Raw genomic sequence first — 15,389 nt, 5'->3', positions numbered from 1 at the left:
GGGAGAGGAATCTGGAGGGGGAGGAGGGTTGGGGAGCACCAGGCTCCCAGCGCAGAGCGGCTTTCCTTTCCGCACACTGACTGCCCGGGGGAATCCCCCCCGGGGGAACCCCCCCCCCCCCCTCCCGGGAGGGACGCCCGGGCACTGCCGGCCCCACAATGCACCTCCCCTGACATCGCCCACCCCCCGGGGACCCGGGACACTCACTGGCACAGGTCTTCCCGTCGCTGCGGAGCGCATGGCCCTCGGGGCACCGGCAGGCGAAGGACCGGTCCGTGTTGACGCAGGAGTGCTCGCACCCGTGGTCGCTCAGCAGGCAGTAGTCCGCCCCTGGGAGCCCAGGGGCAGGGAGGGGGTGTCAGCGGGGCGCTGGGCGTCCCCCCGCCTCCCCCCCCCCCAGGGCTCTGATGGCGCAGGAAAGGTGCTCCCCCCGCCGCCCCCCGCAGGCCTCACACTCTCCCTCCCGCCCCGGGGGGGGGGGGGGGCACTCACGCGAGCAGGTCTTGAGGTCCTCGTTGATGACGAAGCCCTCGGAGCACTGGCACAGGAAGGACGTGTCCGTGTTCAGGCACAGCTGCTCGCAGCCGTGCGCCTGCTCCGCGCAGTGGTCCACGCCTGCGGGCACGGGGGGCACAGACCGCACGATCTTATTTATTTATTATTTATTTATTTATTTATTGTTATTAATATATTTTGTTGATTTTTTTACAGAGAGGAAGGGAGAGGGATAGAGAGTAAGGAACATCGATGAAAGAGAGACGTCGATCAGCTGCCTCCTGCACACCCCCTTACTGGGGATGTGCCCGCAACCAAGGTGCATGCCCTTGACCGGAATTGAACCCGGGACCTTTCAGTCCGCAGGCCGGTGCTCTATCCACTGAGCCAAACCGGTTTCGGCCCGTACAGTCTCCTTGAGCCACAGCTTCCCCATCTTTAGACATAAACGGGGGGTGAGAATGTCGATGCCTGCAGAGGCTGTTGTGGGATAAAGCGAGTGAACACCTGGGGAATGCTCCCCGCAGTGCCGGCCGGGAGCGAGGCCCCTAAGGGCTTGCCGTGTCCAGGGCCTGGGTCCCCTGAGCCTTCCAGGGGAGGGGATCCATGGCTTCCTCCGGGGACTTGGAGGAAGAAATGGGCGGCCGTATACTTTCTTTCTTTCTTTCTTTTTTTTTTTTAAATATATTTTTATTGATTTTTTACAGAGAGGAAGAGAGAGGGATAGAGAGTCAGAAACATTGATGAGAATCATCGATCAGCTGCCCCTTGCACACCCCCTACTGGGGATGTGCCCGCAACCAAGGTACATGCCCTTGACCGGAATCGAACCCGGGACCCTTCAGTCCGCAGGCCAATGCTCTATCCACTGAGCCAAACCGGTTTCGGGCTGCCTTATACTTTCTTAAAGCGAACTAGGTGGTCCTTCTTATTAGATCCAGAGAGAGAAAACAGCCCAGTCTCTCCTGGCCGCTCCTCTGAGCTGGCTCTTCTGGGTCCCCCAGGGACGCTGGGAGGGAGAGACGGGCCACGGCCCTGGGGGCTCCCGGTGGGCTCAGCCAGGTTGCCCCCGGGTACCCGCCAGGCCTTGTCAGTGGCAGACCCCACCCTCCTGGGAGAAGGCCGAGTCTACTCCAGCCGACCTCACCAGGCGTCTCCCTGTGGACGGGGGTCCTCCTGCTCCCGCTCCCGCTGTGGGGCTCAGAGACCAAGAGGCGCATGCAGGGCAGGACCAGCTTTCTGGTCCCAAAGCTCCTGGGCCTGTGAGGTCCACCCTCACACGCCTCCTCACTGTCCCCTCTGAGGGCTGGAGGGCACAGGTTCCCCGAGGACTGCCCCGGACTCCAGGCTTCCCCTCCCTGCAGCCTGAGGTCCCAGCGCTGACCAGCTGCTCTGCTCTCGCTCCCAGTCCATCTCTGTGCCCGAGGCGGCTCGCCGGGCGGAAAGCCACACAAAGGGCCCCTTCTGTGCGGGCCGGGCCACCAGGCCCCTCTCCCAGCTGGGCTTCCCGCCCCCAGGGCCACAGGCCGTCCCTCCTCCCCCTGCTGGCCTGGACCACGCGGGCCGGGCCTCATCGAGAAGGCCCGAGCCGTCCAGCTGGCAAGTTTCCGTGCATTTACATCACCGCATGGAGCTCTGTCGTGCTCCTTACACAAGAAAATTGAGAAAGGGGCTTCCCCAAAACCCCCATGTGGCAGCCGAGTCCGCCCCCAGCTCTGTGCCTCAGGGCCGGCCCGCACCCCTCCCCCCCAGGCTCCGTGATAACCGTGAGCTGTTCTCTGTAACCGTGTGTTTTCCTTGTGCCCTGGGCCACCTGCCCAGCGTTCGGGAGAGCAGCGGACTTGGCCTCAGGATGGTCTGACTTAATCACTGCTCTTACCAGCAAACGATAACACTCACTAATATTGATCGAGTGCTTAGCACGTGCGTCCAGCAGCACTGCTCTAAGTGTTTTCTATGTAGTGAGTCCTTTTAATCCTCACAAGGCATTCTGGGGGGGGGAGGGGGGTAGGTATAGCCCCATTTTACAGACGATGAAACTGAGGCAGGGAAGGTTACATCTGTCCGGTCACCAGGCCCACGGGACACCCAGGAACTCCAGGGATTGTTGGCTGCTGGTGAGCCCAGGGGCCTGGCGTGGCCCCTCCCCGCCCGCCGGTCGGCACCCCCGCCCGGGCACACTCACGGCTGCAGGTCTTGCCGTCGGGGCCCAGGCGGAAGCCCGGGCGGCAGCGGCAGTAGTAGCCCTCCTCCGTGTTGACACACTCGTGCTCGCAGCCCGGCTTCCTCAGCGCGCAGTAGTTGATCCCTGGGGGAGGAAAGGCAGGTCCCGCGTCAGGCTCTGGGCCGGCCCAGGGTGGTGAGGCCAGCTCCTCGCAGGATCCGGTCCCGAAATGAGGTGCTCCGTGGGGCCCGGGGAGCCCCGCTCTGCTCTCCGGGGCTCGTCTGAAGGAAAGCCTGGCGCCTGAAGTCATAAGCTGACCAGACGTCCCGATTTCTAACCATTTGCCCCACGTCCGGCGGCGTTTTAAAAAAGTCCCGATTTCTGGAAAGGCATTGTTAGAAATCGGGACTGTCCCGCCAAACGCGGGGCGTCTGATCGCCTTACTGTCGCGGTCTCTCCACGCCGGGTCTCCCCCTGGGGTGGCCAAAGAGCCCCCGTCTCCAGCCGAGCCCCTTACGAAAAAGCTGGGAACACCCAGTGGCCTCTTCTCCCAGCTGACCTGGTCACTAGGGCTCCTTGTGCCCTGGGCCACCCGCCGAGCATTTGACAGTGACCTTGGGCAGCACAAAGCAGAGTAAACAAAGACTCGTCTTGCAAGACACCCGGCGACGTGGCAGCCGCAGGACGCGGCAGCGGCCCCACGAAGGATCCACACGCTCACCCTGGCCCCGAGCGAGGCCAGGACAGCATCCCTATCAGGCACCTCGGAGAAGAGGCGTCTCGGATGCCGCTGCCGCCGCCCAGGGCGCAGCCTTGTCTTAGAGCAGTGGTAGGCAAACGTCTTCTAACGCCACTTCTTCACGAAACAGACCCGCCCAGGCCGTGGTGTTTTGTGGCAGAGCCACACCCAAGGGGCCAAAGAGCTGCATGTGGCTTGTGAGCCGCAGTTTGCCGACCACGGGGCTAGGAAACCCAGGTACTGAAAAGTAAAGCAGTCTGCCCCAGGCCACACAGCCAGGATGCACGACACTGCCAAGACCGGCCCTCACTCCGCCCAGCTCCGTCCCGATGTAGTCCCCACCCCAGGCTCCAGTGACAGGGCGTACCAGCCTGGTACCAGCACCTGCAACTCTGGAGCACATGGGCCACACCCACATCCGGTTTCACACACACACACACACACACCCCGGCCCCAGCTGGACAGCCAGGCCAGTCCTGGAGTCTGCGCTTTGCACGGCCGCCTTCCTAGTTTATGCCTTAAATCGCTGACAGCACTTTTCAGAAAAGGAAATTGTGCCCAGATGAGGCAGAAGAATGAGTCCCGGCCAAGGGTCTGTTCTCCAGGAGGATTCTGCTGGAACATTTCTCTTTCCTCCCCCCTCTCCCACAGTTTAATTGGATGAGATCAGATTCCTTTGAAAAAATAGATTTCTTATTAAATTTGAAAATAGCCCACATCCATTAACCGCCTACTAAATAAATGTAAGTGGCTGTATCCTTAGCTCAAGATTTGTAATGCTCTCGAGATCCTCAGACTCCTGCTAACCAGCTCCAGATTTCAAAGCCCATTTCTTTGCTTCCCCCTTGCACGTTATGCTCCGGAGAGACAGTGAGCGCTCGCTTCCTTGAGCAGCTGGATGCCACCACGGGGGGCAGCTCCTAGAGGCTGCCCTCAGGAGCCGAGGGCTGCGTCTGCAGCAAAGACACCGAAAACACAGCGATGCGGCAGGATGCTGGGAGAAGGGCTGAGGGGGACATCGGCTTTAGGAACAAGTTCCATCTCTCTGGGATGAAAGGGTAGGGCGCCTGGAGCTATAACCGCTGAACACACTACGTTAATGAGCATTTGGGACTCTGGGCCGGGCCAAAGCCTGAGGCCCAGCAGTGGGCCAGTTTTCCAAACTACGCCTGGATGGTCACGTCCTCTCCCCCTTTTGTTCTTGGCCTCTCTCCTCTATTTTTTTTTTTTAATATGTTTTATTGATTTTTAACAGAGAAAAAGGAAGAGAGATAGAGAGCTAGAAACGTCGATGAGAGAGAAACATCGACCAGCTGCCTCTTGCACACCCGCTACCGGGGATGTGCCCACAACCAACGTACATGCCCTTGACCGGAATCGAACCTGGGACCTTTCAGGCCGCAGACCGATGCTCTACCAATGAGCCAAACCGGCTTCGGCTCTCCTCTATTTTTTTTTTTTTTTTTAAATATACTTTATTGATTTTTTTACTGAGCGGAAGGGAGAGTTAGAGAGTTAGAAACATCGATGAGAGAGAAATATCGACCAGCTGCCTCCTGCACACCCCCCACTGGGGATGTGCCCGCAACCAAGGTACATGGCCTTGACTGGAATCGAACCCGGGACCTTTCAGTCCGCAGGCTGATGCTCTATCCACTGAGCCAAACCGGTTTTGGCGGCCTCCCTCCTCTATGGATAATGATGTGGGCGCTGCCTTGGGCCCTACTCTTATTCCTGGAGCCTCTGCAGGCCGATGTGGAGGGCGTGGCGGGGAGGAGGGGTCTCGGATGACTGGTATGAGAGGCAGAGCTCCACGGACCCCCATGCCTGACATGTTCCCTCTCCCCTCCGTCAGTAACTCGAAGAAGGACGCAGGAGCAGAACGAGTGCCTGAGCGGAACCAGACCTGATGATCCCCCGCCTAAGAGCTTTTGGTCCACAAATGTGAGTCCACCTGCAAGAGATTTTCCCTGGGCGTAGTCACCATGGACACATTTACCCTAAAAAAAAAAAAAAAAAAAAAAAAAAAAAAGGTGTGACTGGCAGAGAGGAGTGGCCAGGCCAGAACGCTTGGCCCTCTGCCATGCTGTGTGCATGTGTGGTCTAATGGAAACCATTCCGTCCGCCTGCTTTTACGTTCTGTGTGTTCTCAGCTAAAATTCCCATCCGAGGCTTGCGTGTTCCCAGGGCCTGCATCCAGGCAAGGCGATGGGAATTATCTTCCGTAAGAGGGGCTCCGTTTCAGCCGAAACCAGTTTGGCCCAATGGATAGAGCGTCGGCCTGTGGACTGAAAGGTCTCAGGTTCGATTCTGGTCAAGGGCATGTACCTTGGTTGCGGGCACATCCCCAGTGCAGGGGCAGGAGGGGGGGTGTGCAGGAGGCAGCTGGTTGATGTTTCTCTCTCATCGATGTTTCTAGCTCTCTATCCCTCTCCCTTCCTCTCTGTAAAAAAATCAATAAAATATATTTTAAAAAAAAAAAAAAAAAAAAGACGTCTGTGGACAAACCTTTGAACACTCGGCCCTGTGATGTGGAACCGCTGTACACACCACCGGGAGCAGGTGGGTAAAGGCACAGATGGGGACACACCCCCCTGCAGGGAGTTCCCGAGCGTTCTGTGTACCACACGGTCAGGAGAACGCCAACAATTCAGTGTGCCTCCGTGTGGACCGACGATGAAAGTATTTTTGGAAAACATTCGCCACTTGCATGCCTTCCAAAGGCCATCTCTCCCACAAGATGGAGTCATTCAAATAACAGAGAGACCCATGGAATCTTCATTCATTCATTCAGTAAACTGTGTCAGACCTCCATGGGCCAAAACTTCGAGTTGTTGAGGATTCAAGAATGAGAAAAGGGTAGCTGAAATCGGTTTGGCTCAGTGGATAGAGCGTCAGCTTGTGGACTGAAAGGTCTCAGGTTCGATTCTGGTCAAGGGCATGTACCTTGGTTGCAGGCACATCCCCCGTGGGGGGTGTGCAAAAGGCAGCTGATCAATGATTCTCTCTCATTGATGTTTCTAATTCTCTATCCCTCTGAATCCTCTCTGTAAAAAAAAAAAAAAAAAAAAAAAAAAAAAAAAAATCAATAAAATATATTAAAAAATAAAAATAAAATAAAAATCTCTGTCCCTGTGGAATTTCCAGTCTAGGGTCCCTCAGGAACAGTCTCGTCTGATTTAAAGAGATCCCCTTTGAAGTCCCAGCTCACAGGCCTTTGAGTCACCCGGCACATCCTTAGCATCCTCCTGCTGGCGCCATGTGCCCCTGAATGGGACGGGGCTGCCCGGACTCGTATGTTTTTCCTTCCTTCATCCCCAAGGGGCTAGAGCTCCAATTCCCCCCTCTCAGCAGCTACCAGGACTGGGAGAAACCAGCTCCTGTGACCTCCTGTCTCGGGGTCCCATCGTTTCTTTCTCAAAGTCCCACATACATGCTGTGGGGGCAAGGAGGAGGGAGGGCGCACCCCCACTTTGGGCAGGCCAGAGCTCCCACTGGGGCTCGACGTTGCTAAGTGAACCCAATGGGCAGACCCGTCTGTTCAACCTCTAAAAGCCATCCCAGCACAGCATCACGAGACAACGGTAAAATGAAGGGCAGGACAGTATCGGGAGACATCAAGGCTGCGTGTGTCTGCCTGAGATCTGCCAGGAAAAGGAAACGTGTGGAGCTTTGGGCAGAACGAGCCCCTTGCCAACACCCAGGCAAACACTCACTCCTGCAGGTCTTCTGATCCGGGTTCAGGGAAAAGCCTTTCAGGCAGCGGCAGGCATAGGAGTCATCCGTGCTCACACACTCGTGCTGGCACCCATGATTCGGCGAGGCACAGTAGTCTATCTCTGGAAAGAAGGAAAAAATCGTATTATTATTATTAATAATAATAATAATAAAAATAATAAACCTAGGATAGGAAAACCAAGGGATTTTCAGTCTTAACAATTTTCCATATTTAGGGATATGGGCCTCAAGAAGAGAATGTTCTTTTCTCTTTTTTCTTTTTACAGAGAGAAAGGGAGAGGGATAGAGAGTCAGAAACACTGATGAGAGAGAAACTGCGTATGTGCCCGAAACCAAGGTACAAACATGCCCTTGACTGGAATCAAACCCAGGACCCTTGAGTCTGCAGGCTGACGCTCTATCCACTGAGCCAAGCCGGGCCAGGGCAAAAAGAGAATTTTCTTGACGTGTCCCATCGAAGGGACATGGGTTCGATTCCCGGCTAAGGGTACATACTTGGGTTGCAAGTTGATCTCGGGGTCTGGTCGAGGTGCTTGCAGGAGGCAACCAATCGATGTGTCTCTCTCTCACATTGATATTTCTCTCTCTCCCCTCTCCCTCTCTTCCAGGATCCATCAAGATGTCTCTAGCTCTCTATCCCTCTCCCTTCCTCTCTGTAATAAAATCTATAAAATATTTTTTTTTTAAATTAAAAAACAAAAAAACACCGCAGGGCACAGCCAGGCTGAGTCAGACTGGTCTGACTGTCCCCAGAGGCTGGTCTCTGGGAAGGACACCTTCATGAATTGCCTTGGAGGGTGACCCTGAGAGAGCGTGGCCACCGATTTAGGACGAGCTCGGGAAGGCCTGGCAGAGGAGGAATGGGATGGATGGCACCCCTCTGCACAGATTCCCAAGCTCCTCTATGTTTGGGAGGTCTCCATGGATACGGGGCCCAGCCCGACACGTCTTTTTGGCTGTTGCCTGTAACTTACTCGTGCACGTTTTTTTGTCTGCATTGAGAGAAAATCCTTTAGGGCAGCGGCAGGCATAGGAGCCCTCGGCATTCACACACTCATGCTCGCACCCGTGGTTTCCTGAGGCACAGTAGTCCACGGCTGTAAAGACGAAAACACAGAGAGTTTACGTGGAAGCACCAATGGGGGGAAGGGGGCGGTGGCATGGAGGCAGACTTACAAGAAACAGAAATAGGGGTTGATACTATTGCCCCCAAAAGGGTCTGAGTAAGTAAATACGAGCCCAAGACCTCCCTCTCGCAGACATAAAACCAGGAGCCTGGCTCAGGTCACTTACACCGAAGATACACTAAAGAACGCAGAAAGCATTGTATCTAAACGGTAAAGAAACGCAAACCAAGACAGTCACAAGGCACGCTTACATCCATTAAGCTGCAAAATTAAGGCTAAGCTAATGGTGGCATGTGGGCCCGTGTGGCTCGGTTGGTTGAGCGTCATCCAGGGCACCAAAAGGTCACCGGTTCGATGCATGACCTGGCAGAAAAAAATCCGATGGCTCAAGGTCTTATCACACTACTCAGAATGGCATGCAATTCTTAAAATATATGTTTTTATTGGTTTTAGAGAGAGAGGAAAGGAGAGGGAGAGATGGGATTCAGGCAATTCTGGGTCCTGAGACTTGGCCTGGAAAAACCCCAAGGTGTCAAGTCCCCCCTGACCTGCAGGCCACTCCCTGGGGCAGCAGATGAGACCATCAGCTCAGCATTAAACGTGGAGGAGCCAACTGCCAGGCCTGCGAACCTAAAAGCCTTGTAAGGCCAAGAGAGTTCCAGTCCACTCAACCCTGACATCCTTGGATGCGTGTTGGGGTTCTTGGCATAACTCCCTCGGTTGCAAAATTGGAGAGAGAGGCCCCGTTTAGGGGACTGACGTGTATAACCCAGCGATGCCTCTGCTATTGCGAGTCCTCATCTACGTCAACAACATCCTCTCTCGGTCATTGTGTCTGAAATTTCTCCTCTCCCCTCTCTCTCCTTTACGAACAGAAAGAGGACAGCCGTTTCCCTATCATAGTGGGTACATCCTAAGACTCCCAGTGGATGCCTGAAACCACAGAGAGTACTAAACCCCACATTCACTGTTTTCTCCTGGACACACATACCGGTGACAGCATTTAATTTATAAATCGGGCACAGTAGGAAACAAACAACAATAACTAAATAGAATAATTATAGTATTATAGTAGTATTATACAATAACTAATATTTATAGCATCTTCTTTCATCCTTAACTCCGTCCCTCTCCATTCCTCCAATCACTACTCATTCTCCGGCTCTTGTCCCCTCGCACCTGATCATGGCCATAGACTCCCATGGTCTTCCCATCCCTCACACCTTCCTCCTGGAGCCCATTCTGCGGTTCACCACAAGGTTAAGTTTCCTAAGAGGACGCTTTGCCATTGTCACTCCCCAATACAAGTTCTTAGGTAGCTCCTTTTCAGAGGGGAAGGCCATACTCTTTCCGTGATTTTCAAAGCTCTGAACAGTCTGGTTCTCCTCGTATCTTAAACATAAGCTCCTACCTCACACCTGCAGGAATTCTCTGCTTCAACAGATCTGGTCTCCTCAACTGTGTAAGTCAAGCTTAGGATCCTTAACTAGCACAAGCATATAATTTATTGTCAATCTGGAACCCATCTGAAAGTGAGAGGGCGTGCAACTGAGAACTGAGCCAACAGGCATACACTGGGATCATCCTGGGCTAGCTGGGATATATGGTCACCATATTATTATTTTTGTTTTGTTTTGTTTTGTTTTGTTTTGTTTTGTTTTGTTTTACAGAGAGGAAGGGAGAGGGATAGAGAGTTAGAAACATCAATGAGCCGAAACCGGTTTGGCTCAGTGGTAGAGCGTCGGTCTGCGGACTGAAGGGTCCCAGGTTCGATTCTGGTCAAGGGCATGTACCTTGGTTGCGGGCACATACCCAGTAGGTGCTGGTCGATGTTTCTCTCTCATCGACGTTTCTAGCTCTCTATATCTCTCCCTTCCTCTCTGTAAAAAATCAATAAAATATATTTACAATAAGAAACATCAATGAGAGAGAAACATCGATCAGCTGCCTCCTGCACACCTCTCACCGGGGATATGCCCGCAACCAAGGTACATGCCCTTGACCGGAATAGTACCAGCGACCCTTCAGTCCGCAGGCCGATACTCTATCCACTGAGCCAAACCAGTTAGGGCTGGTCACCATATTCTTAATGTTCTTTGCTCATCTACATACAGGCCACCCGGCCAGCTGCTGATGGGATTATTCCAGGGTCCCTCCAAGCCTTTGCTCTCCTCTCAAGCCCTTGCTCTAAGTCTGAGAGCTGGGAGTCTCCAATTTGGCAAGACTCTTCAGATCGATATCCTCGGGCTGGGCTGCCTATGTAGCTTTCCTGATCCACCAGCTCAAGGCCTGCCCCTCCTAGCACAGCCTCAACCCCCAAACTTTGAGAGCACAGCCACCTCCACACCATCATGTCCTCTGTGTCTCCTCTTCCTTGGACATCTGTCCAGTTGCTACCCTTCCTTCCTTGCCCGGATCTTCCTCACCCCAGCCATCCTGATGTCCCTTCTGTAGCCCCTATTACTTCTGTCATTTGCTTTGGACTCAGCACAACCCCACTGAATAGCAACCGACTTTCTGAGAATTAGTTCCGTCTCTCTAACCAAGGCCACCGGCAACAAAGGTCTACTGTCGCTTAATCCTCTCACTCCCAGCCTCTTACAGGTCTGGCTCCTGGTTGAGGAGGAGGATGACAGGAACACCTGATGGATGGTTAGGCCCGGGTCGCACGTGGCCCCCTCCCCTTTTCCCACCCCTTTCCTTGGTCTGCCCCTCTGAGAAAAGGCAGATATTCTTCAATGCTGATAACATCTCAAATGCCATCTCTAATAAACACAGCCCACAGCAGCTCCCTGGCAACCACGCATCTACTTTCATGCTCGCTGCTCTTCAATAAATGTCAAATTCCAGAAGTTATAGCATAATCCTCAGACACACAAAGGTTCTCTACTCCAAGGGACAATTAGGCAATTATCCGGCAAAACTCAGAGAGCTGGGTTCCTCGCTGCCCTCCAGTTTCCCAAGCGCCAAGGCAGACCCCGGCCTTAGCCCGTGGCCTCACCACCCCCGTCCCATCTACTCACTGTCACCCTCACAGGCTCTGACTCTCCCTTTCCCTCCCCTCCCTGTTCCTCCCCTCCCTGTCCTCTACCAGACACCCTCACCCTGTTTCCTGCTCTTATTCCCCATGGCCTCGTTTCCTTCTCCTCTGTAGCACCCCCAACTTTCCAGGCATTTAACTGATAAGGAAGAAAGACAGTGTGACCTCATTTTGTTAAACATTAACAAAACGATGTCTTGAGGTACAAACTTATATGGGGCAAAGTCTGGTAAAAAATACAACAAACTATTAGTGATTTTCTCTCATCTGTTTAAGTTCCACGACAAAAGTACGTTGCTTGCATGATACACATCAATGGAGCAAAAATCATACAATTTGGTGTTTCTTTTACTTTTATTTTTTTTAATGTATTTTATTAATTTTTTACAGAGAGGAAAGGAGAGGTATAGAAAGTTAGAAACATCGACCAGCTGCCTCCTGTACACCTCGAACTGGGGGTGTGCCTGCAACCAAGGTAGATACCCTTGACTGGAATCGAACCTGGGACCCTTCAGTCCATAGGCCAACGCTCTATCCACTGAGCCAAACCGGTTAGGGCACAGTTGGTGTTTCCTGTGCTGTCTTCTGTTTTGCCAGTGCTGTTTTGCCACCTAGCAGGGTCACCACCAGCAGATTAAGAAAAACATCAACTCCAACGCTCAGGAGACTGATTCAGCCCGTGGCCCTCTACTGAGGCGGCTTACATCCCATCAGCTCGTAACCACAAACAAACCCCGGATGCTCATCCCTCCCCTGCAAAAAGCAGGCCGTCACCTCTACTTCATGCTTTGTTGTAAATTCTATGCACACAAAAAGTTCACTCATGGTTCCGTGGGCAGCAAGACACACAATAGGATACGGATGAGAAAATGCAGGCTTTAGAGTCAGAAAATATAGGTTCCAGTTCTGATACCAGTGGAGTCCTTTTCCTGTTAGATGTTCTGCGGAAGGCTGCCCATGCCTTCAGGCTGCCACTCCACGAGGCAGCACGCCACCAGGTAAACTTCACACACGTGACACACGAGCTGTGGCTATGTCAGGCCATCTCAAACACCCACCCATGTTCGCTGGATGGAAGCCCGCCCAGTCCTTTCCAAGGGTTGCCATAACAGACAACAATATCCTATATAATAAAAGGCTAATACGCAACTAGACAGAATGGCAGAATGACCAGTCACTATGATGCGCACTGACCACCAGGGGGCAGACACTCAACATGGGAACTGCCCCCTGGTGGTCAGTGCGCCCCTCAGCCACAAGCTGGGCTCACAGCTGGGGAGCACAGTGCTCCCACTCCAGGGCAGCACTACGGATGTCCAACTGACGGCTTAGGCCGCTCCCCATAGTTGGACATCCCTCGAGGGCTCCTGCACTGCAAGAGGGCGCAGGCCAGGCTGAGGGTCCGTGTGTCCCCCCCCCACCACCGCTACCAAGTGCATGAATTGTGTGCACTGGGCCTCTAGTTTACACAGATTATCATAAACCTGCCTTCTGCTGAGCACCCGGAATGAGAAAAGGCCAACGTCAGGCTCGAATGAAGTCTTCCAAGTTCCAATTCCAACCACGAGGCCAGAGGACTGAGCACTTGGCTAAAACTCACAGGAGAGTGACTGGGTATGGGGGGCAGGCCAGCCCTTCCTCCCCCCGCCAGGCGGCAGGGAATACTCACCCACACACCTCTTCCCGTCCTCGGCCAGGGCGTAGCCGCTGTAGCATTGGCACACGAAGGAGCCCAGCAGGTTCACACAGAGCTGCTCGCAGCCGTGGTCCTCGGCCGCGCACAGGTCCTGGACTGAGGCAAAGTCACCGCGTTAGGACAGCCGAGGGCCTTCACACAGAGCACGCAACACGCAACCGCGCAGCACACGCTAACGTAACTCCTGAAAACGTTGTAAGCATTCATGTACGATCATAGGGGAAAATATGGAAAACATACAACCACCGATAAAAGAAAACCCGCCTGTAAGTCCCCCTCCCTCCCACCCTTCATGCCGTCTCCGCCCCAGAGGCCACCACTGTTCACACCTTGGTGAGTGTGTACGCATACATTTTCCCACGTTGAAATGATTCACCTCTATTATAAACGCATCGAGTAGTTTTAAGCTCACATCCGTGTTTAGTCCCTGCGTGCCACTGAAAGTGCTCTGGAAGCACGGTGAGCGGCTGTGAGGGCCCCGGGCGGGCATTGCACCTGTCTGCCTCCGGTCCCATCCCTACTCTCAGAGAACCGAGTGCTTTGCAGGCAGTCCCGGCAATTTATACGAAATAATCTGCCGCTGTCTTCCCCATTTTGTAGAGGGAAGCTGAGAGGGCATCGAGGAAGGCCTGCTATTCCACCCAGAACACGGCAGGTCTAAGAGGAGCCCCTAGCCCCCAGCCCTGCACCGGCCCAGTGGCCATCCTTCTCCTCATTCCATGCGTCCACAAGAAGGAGCTCTGAAAACCCTCTTTGCCGTGTATGTGTTCATCCCAGCGACAAAGGAGGAAAACGGGAAGCCAGAGGCGGTCCGGGAGGTAACCAAGTTTACCAGGGAGAAATGAATGTATGGTTATTCGTGGTCAGTCCTATTTGGGCCAAATGTTTATCTTATGTCCGCACAGCACTGAGCCCTGGCTGTTTACTAAAATGCAATGGAAGGATGCGCTGCAGGCCCTGCCCAGTGTGGCTCAGATGGTTGAACGTCATCTCGTGCACCGAAAGGTTGTCGGTTCAATTCCCGGTCAGGGCACATGCCCAGGTTTTGGGCTCGAGCCCAAGTAAGGGGGGTGCAGGAGGCAGCTGATCAATGTTTCTCTCTTATTGGTGTTTCTGTCTCTTGCTCCTACTCCCTTCCTCTCTCTCTAAAAAAATCAATGAAGAACATATACAAAAAAAAAAAAAAAAAAAGAAAAAAAAAAAAAAAAGAATGCACTATAGGAATGCATTTACTGCAGTGAAACTAGGACTAGATCAGAGGGTGGAAGGTTAAAGGCATTTTCAGTTTATCACTGCTGCAGTCTCTCCTTTGCAGAAAAAGGCTGACAGGATGCCATTATTTCCCAGCAAGGAGAATGACTTGGTTTCATAACCAGCTCTTCCAGTAACTTCACCATTAAAGTTGGGGGGGGGGGGGGTGTCAAGATAATAAATGGATTGAATATATTAAAAATAATTTTCTCCGGTTAATATGACAGCTTTGAATAAACTGAAAGTTTGATTAATGCCTGAATCCAACAGCTATATTTAATGTAATTTCCTAGGTCTTTGAACTTTATAGTTTATTATGCTTTTAGATAAATATAAAACATCAAATTGATAAAAAGACAAAAGCTGATCAATTCATTACCTATTAAATGCATTACAGAATTTAAGAAAAATAAAACCTACATCATAACATTAAAAATGCTCAAGTCTAAGATCCCACAAATAAGGATTCTGGTTATAAAAACATTAAAAGAATGTATTTTCAACCCAAATCAATAAAGTAGTTTGTTTGTTTTTTAATTCTAGATGAAAATTCCTTTATCTCTTACCAGAATAACTGTACCTTAGATTTCCAATTGGGAAATCCAATGGAGATTTCCAATACAAGGAAAACACCAGTAACCAAAATAACCTTCCGCTCACGCAGAAATTATTAAAGAATAACAAAATCTACAGCTAGTTCCAAGCCTAGGCCAGAGACCTAAGGAAAATCGGAATTATAGGACACTCTTCATTTATTCAATCAATAAAGCCCTTACTTTGTCCCAGGCACTGGGGATCCAGGGGTGAGCCTAACAGACAAAGGGGTTCCTGCAGTCACCAGCTTGTGTCCTAGGGGTTGATAGTGGGAAGCTCGAGGAGGAGTGTTCCTGACTACAAGAACAGCACGTGCCAAGGCCCTGAGGCAGAACAAACTAGGCCAATCTGAGGACGGGACAGGCCAGAGTGCAAGCGAGAGACAGATGCACCCTGAATCTCTAAAAGACAAGACAGAGCATGCTAGACACCCACACGAGAGAGGCTGACAATACAGTAGCAGTTCAGAAAGGGGATTATTGCCCCCAGTCAAGAGTGGATCGGACCCGGCTGACAGGGAAGTGTGAGTAGAGAAGGGGAGGTGG

General features: G+C 52.6%; 1 protein-coding gene across 4 annotated transcripts in view; it reads right to left on the bottom strand.

Moving 5' to 3' along the window:
- MATN2 (matrilin 2) overlaps nucleotides 1–15,389 on the bottom strand; it is an 83,731-nt gene that overhangs the window by 26,016 nt on the left and 42,326 nt on the right. For 3 of the 4 annotated variants that reach the window (XM_045581329.1, XM_036436595.2, XM_036436596.2), the window contains exons 5-10: nucleotides 12,973–13,095; nucleotides 8,111–8,233; nucleotides 7,115–7,237; nucleotides 2,681–2,803; nucleotides 493–615; nucleotides 208–330 (exon numbers count right to left, since the gene is read on the bottom strand). In XM_045581329.1, the coding sequence (XP_045437285.1) occupies nucleotides 208–330; nucleotides 493–615; nucleotides 2,681–2,803; nucleotides 7,115–7,237; nucleotides 8,111–8,233; nucleotides 12,973–13,095 (738 nt within the window). The remainder of the gene's footprint in view (nucleotides 1–207; nucleotides 331–492; nucleotides 616–2,680; nucleotides 2,804–7,114; nucleotides 7,238–8,110; nucleotides 8,234–12,972; nucleotides 13,096–15,389) is intronic. The other variant, XM_036436598.2, reaches the window with a different exon arrangement.

This window comes from Pipistrellus kuhlii, unplaced genomic scaffold (genome assembly GCF_014108245.1).
Source record: "Pipistrellus kuhlii isolate mPipKuh1 unplaced genomic scaffold, mPipKuh1.p scaffold_m20_p_14, whole genome shotgun sequence".
NCBI classification, from domain to species: Eukaryota; Metazoa; Chordata; class Mammalia; order Chiroptera; family Vespertilionidae; genus Pipistrellus; species Pipistrellus kuhlii.
Note: the sequence above shows the minus strand (reverse complement) of the source record. Positions and strands in the feature narration are given on the sequence as shown.